Source organism: Camellia sinensis, chromosome 4 (genome assembly GCF_055761805.1).
Source record: "Camellia sinensis isolate YWXY chromosome 4, ASM5576180v1, whole genome shotgun sequence".
Taxonomy (NCBI): Eukaryota; Viridiplantae; Streptophyta; class Magnoliopsida; order Ericales; family Theaceae; genus Camellia; species Camellia sinensis.
The window spans coordinates 201,350,734-201,356,113 of NC_138964.1; the positions used below are offsets into that span (position 1 = coordinate 201,350,734).

General features: G+C 32.2%; 1 protein-coding gene across 1 annotated transcript; it reads left to right on the forward strand.

The window, feature by feature from the left end:
- The first annotated feature begins 1,943 nt into the window (after positions 1 to 1,943).
- LOC114271726 (protein FAR1-RELATED SEQUENCE 5-like) lies at positions 1,944 to 4,852 on the forward strand. Its single transcript, XM_028213342.2, has 7 exons — positions 1,944 to 2,150; positions 2,453 to 2,689; positions 2,838 to 3,575; positions 3,747 to 3,869; positions 4,238 to 4,312; positions 4,459 to 4,605; positions 4,679 to 4,852. Exons 1-7 carry the CDS (start codon positions 1,944 to 1,946, stop codon positions 4,850 to 4,852), a joined length of 1,701 nt encoding a protein of 566 aa, XP_028069143.2.
- Positions 4,853 to 5,380: the final 528 nt, after the last annotated feature.

Below are 5,380 nucleotides of genomic sequence, written 5' to 3' on the forward strand. Positions count from 1 at the left end.
GCCCTCTTCATGAGGTCTCCTATTCAAAAATCATGTATGGGAGAATATTTTTTCTAATTGGGCTAGTGCGTCAAAACAATGTCGTTTTAGCAGTATTCTCAAATCTCCCGATGTACCTTTTCAAATTTAATGAAACTTCAATAGTCTACAAAAAAATTTAAAGCTTTTCAATACTTAATTTTCTGAGATGTGATTTCTGAATAAATTTTCTTTCATTAATTAGGTCTTGTTTTGAATATTTATGTGACTGGACCCAACTTGATTAAGAACATATATTTGCATACAATAATGCTATGGTTACTTATATTCATGCTAACAACTCTACAGAAAGCTTACATGGCATTCCACATCACTTTCCTGGGTCCACTGTCATAAACAAAAGAATTTAAAAAAAAAAAAAAGAGAAAAAAAAAGGAAATAAGAATTTGCAGAGTCGTCCAAAAAGTTGCGGAATCTTCGACTTCCTTTCTCTCACGTCGTTTTGGTGAACTAAAGTATTCGTTCATTTCTCTTTACAAGTTCTCTTCCTTCGTGGGTTTGACTATATCTCTTTCACATCTCTGATAATCGATTGAATCAATGATAAACTAAACCCAAGAGAAGAATCGAACGAAGACTCTTTCCCTGGTCTCTCTCTTGCCTACGAATTTCGATAAATCATTCATTGTTGCTTCCTGTTTTGTTTAAACAATGAAGGCTATTAGTGCTCAATTTTTTTTTTTCAACTAGATGTACCAGTATGGCTAGTCTTCTTGTTTATTATTTTTGTCCTGATGGTTTCAATTCAAAGTGTATGTGGGGGTGATCTTCAAAAAATATATATACGAGATGCCTATATGCTTTTATTGCTTTTAAATTGGGATTGGGCATAATTATGTTGTATACATAATTTGTAAACAACAAGTTTAAAATATGGGTAATACTATAATATGTATATATATATATATATATCCCTAAAAAAGAGTGTGTCATATTATGATCAAATAACTTTTTGTCATAATTTAATGGATCAAAACCAAACACCTTTAAAATATAATTAAAGACCTCTCATAACTCAATTATAACCAATACCACTAGGGACGGAATGATGGATTTTGTTTGGGAGGGGCTAATGTATATGTATAAAAAATATTGAATTGGTTTTGATACATTAGTAATTGAATATAATTTTTTATACAAGTGTTGCTAAAGAAATATTTCACAAGAAAACTAAATAAATCTAATATATATATATATATATATTAGGTTTGAACTATTAGATTTCAGTATATAATAGGTTAAAACACTATTTTAAGTGATTTTATTGATTGATATAATCTATTAAATAAAAATAAAAAATGCTTAAGATCCTCGAAAAATACTTGAATTTACACTCAATACCTTTGAATGTTACATATTAGTTGATTTGTTTAGAAATAAATCAATTAGCATCTAACCCCTACCATGTCATTGTGAATAAATTTAACGGTAAAGTTTTAGGTTCTCTAAGATCATCTTATTATACATTTTACAAATATTTATAAATATAGAATTAATAATAATAATAATAAAATTGTTAAAAATCGGTGGAGGCCAGACCCCTCCCAACCCCTACACAGTGTTGCCCCTTAACACCATAATGTATCATAAACCAAGGGTCGTAACCAAACACCACTTGAGACATAACCAAATACAATAAAACCATTTTTAACCTTCATATCTGTAAAACTCTTAACTAATACGAATTTGAAAAGAGGCAATAGAATGCAAATAGGACAAATAATGGCTTTTATAGATTTATTTGTAAATTAAAGAAAGAATATATTTCCATGTTTTGGTTAACAGTTACATGTATCAATATGTTACTTTTTAATTGAAGAAAACTAGTTTAACAAAGTAGACTTTCTAATTTATGTTGTTTTTGTTTTGTTCATTGATTATTCTATATATTATAATACAGACACATGGAGGAAGTATCAAGTGGTTTTGAAAGTGTTGGCTTAAATGAAGGTCATAATGAGATTGACGTAGAGAAGGCAAAAAGTGTAGAAGGTCCTAAAGTAGGAATGTTGTTTGATTCTATTGATGACCTTGTTCAATTCTATCAACGGTATGTGAAGGAAAAAGGTTTTGGCATGTGTATAAAAAGCTCTAAAAAAGTAGGAGGTGAGGTGAGGTATGTGACAATTGCTTGTAATCATAGTGGAAAGCCAAAGATTAAATCAAGTAAACTCCATCAATAGCATCCACAATCAAAAACGGATTGCAAAGCTAAGATTTGTGCAAATCTATTAGGTGATGGAAAGTGAATTTTGAGATTTATGGTTCTTGACCATAATCATGGGGTGAGCCCAGGAAAAGCTCGATTTTATAGATGCCATAGGTTCTTAATTCAGCTGTAAAAAGGAAGCTTGAATTACTTGCTAAAGTCGGTATTAGAATGCACAAGAGTTTTAATTCATTAGTGGTTCAGGTAGGAGGGCATGAGAAATTGACATATTTAGAGAAGGATTGCAGGAATTATATGGAGAAGGTCAGACACATAGAGCTTGGAGAAGGAGATGCTATAGCAATGCATAATTACTTTTTGAAAATGCAAGCTGACAATTCTGAATTCTTTCACATGATGGATTTAGATGAAAAAGGCCGATTAAGGAATGTATTTTGGGTAGATGCAAGGAGTAGAGCTGCATTTAAAGAGTTTGGTGATGTATACCTTTGACACAACATACTTAGTTAACAAATATGCAATGCCATTCGCTCCTTTCGTATGAGTGAACCATCATGGCCAATCAACATTACTTGGGTGTGGATTGATCTCTGGTGAAGACACAAAGACCTTTACATGGCTATTTCAGTCATGGCTCACATGCATGTCTGGATGTCCTCCTTCTGCAATCATTATAGATCAAGATCAAGCAATAAAAAATATTATAGAGGTTGTTTTTCCTAATGCACGACATCGGTGGTGTTTGTGGCATATCATGAAAAAGCTACCTGAGAAATTGAGAGGTTACAATCAATATCAAGAAATCAAGTTTTCAATGAAAAATGTGGTTTATGATTCCTTAACTATAGGAGAATTTGAAGAAAGTTGGGGAAAATTCATTGAGAAGGATAAACTTCGAAGCAATAAATGGTTATTTAGTTTGTATGATGAAAGGCATCGTTGGATGCCTACCTTTGTGAAAGATACTTTTTGGGCAGGAATGTCAACCACACAGCGTAGTGAAAGCATGCATGCATTTTTTGATAGGTATGTTAATTCCAAGACCACATTGAAACAATTTGTAGAACAATATGAAAATGCTTTGGCAAAAAAGGTAGAAAATGAGAATAATGAAGAATTTAATTCTTTCAACTCTTGCATCCCATGTATGGTTGGTTATGAAATGGAGAAGCAATTTCAAAGTGCTTATACAACGGCAAAATTTAAAGAGTTCCAGCGAAAGCTAATAGGGAAGATTTCTTGTGACTTATCTTCATATAAAAAAGATGCTTACATTTCAGAATACGAAGTGACTAAAGATATATTATTTGGAGAAAGTCGTCGTCGTGTATCTTTTAATGTGTGCTTTGATGAAGATACCAATGAGGTTTATTGTAACTGTTGGTTATTTGAATATAGGGAAATATTGTGTAGGCATCAAATTGTGGTGTTCATTCACAAGAGGGTTGATCAAATACCGAATAAGTACATTTTGAAAAGATGGTCCAAAAATGTTAAAAGGAGCCATACAAAAATGCGAATCATTTATGACAACTAGGCTCTCAAACTTGAAGCACACCGATTTGATAAAATGTGTAATGTCTTCTACGAGGTTGCGGATTTGGTTGCAGTGTCTGAAGATTGGAGTGAGAAGTTCATAGAAAGAAGATGTAAGTTTCGCGTATGTATGAAGCAAGATAGTTGCCGAAGTGATAAACAAATTTCTATACGTACTCGAAATGGGTCTACGTCGTGTAGAGAAGGCATTGGAATTTCAAAAGAGAGCACAAACATACTTGATCCCTTGGTAGCTTATTCAAAAGGGCGCTCACCATTTAAAAGAAAGCAATCTATGGTTGAAAAAGTTACTACGAAAAAAAAAGAAGGAAAAAAGAAGATTCAAAGCCAAACTTGCAAGGAAAATGTGCACAAACATATTGTGAGAAATCCGGAGAAGGTCGTGGTGTTAATGAATTTTATTGGTTACTTATAATGATTACACTATTGCTCATAATAATTGCTAACTTTAATTAATTTACATTTGTGTAGGAGTTGCAGGACAATGGGAATATGCATGGTGCAAGAGTTGTTGAACTTGTGACAGAGGAAAATACTCACTTACATGTAAGTAAAACAAATTTAGTGAAAATTTTTGTATCATAAATAGTTGGTAATAACTTTAAAATATGACTTTAACCATAAAGAAGAGTGAGTTATGGTTTTAAATTTTGGGTTGTAGAATTCTGAAATGCAACTTATGACTATAACAGGGGATTGGGCATGTGGCCAAACATGACCAGTCATCCAAGTATCATTGGGATGAGTCCATATTTCAGTCAGCCAAATCTACTATAAGGAGGAAGTTCGTCATTTCAAGCAAGTATGTTCAGACAAGGGGTTGCATGTATCCATTCGAGGTATGCACTAATTTAATTCTATTAGTAAATCATAGCTTAGTTTAGTATATTCTTTTATTTTATTTATTATTAGGGTCGTCATCATCCATCTCCATGTTGGAGGGCAAACTTAGAGATGGGAGGAGTTATGCATCCCCACAATTTCACTGGAATGTTGACAATGAATGATATGGCACAAGCTAAAACTCCAACATTGCAAAAGATGACAAAAGTGAAGAGCATTGACATCACAGTTGTATTTTTTTAATTTCATTACACATTGTGACTACTATTTGAACTCAGGTGATACTATTGAATCTCTATTTGAAGTTAATGAGGAATGTTTGTTTTGTTTTGTTTGATATATGTTTAACCATTTCGACAGCATTTTTAGTACCATTTCAACAACATGTGAACAAAAAAATAGCACATTTTGACAGCATTTCGACAATTTTTTGACAATATTGATCTATTCTGACAATATTTCGACAGCACTTCGACATGTTTTTTGTGAACAATAAACAATAAAATCACAACCACCATAGCACATTTCATTTATTCAAAATCACAACACACAACAAAACCATTTTAGCTACTAAGCAAAATATTTATTACAATATGAAGCATTCATTACAATCTCATAGATGTTTGATTACAATAAAATAAGGCAAAATAATTTCATTATAAAATATGCAAAAAAATGCAGCCTTCATCTCACAAACAAAAATAGATACTTCATTGAGCCTCCGTTTGGGAAGTGGGTTGGCTTTTTGGCTTTTTTGGCTATTTTAGCCTG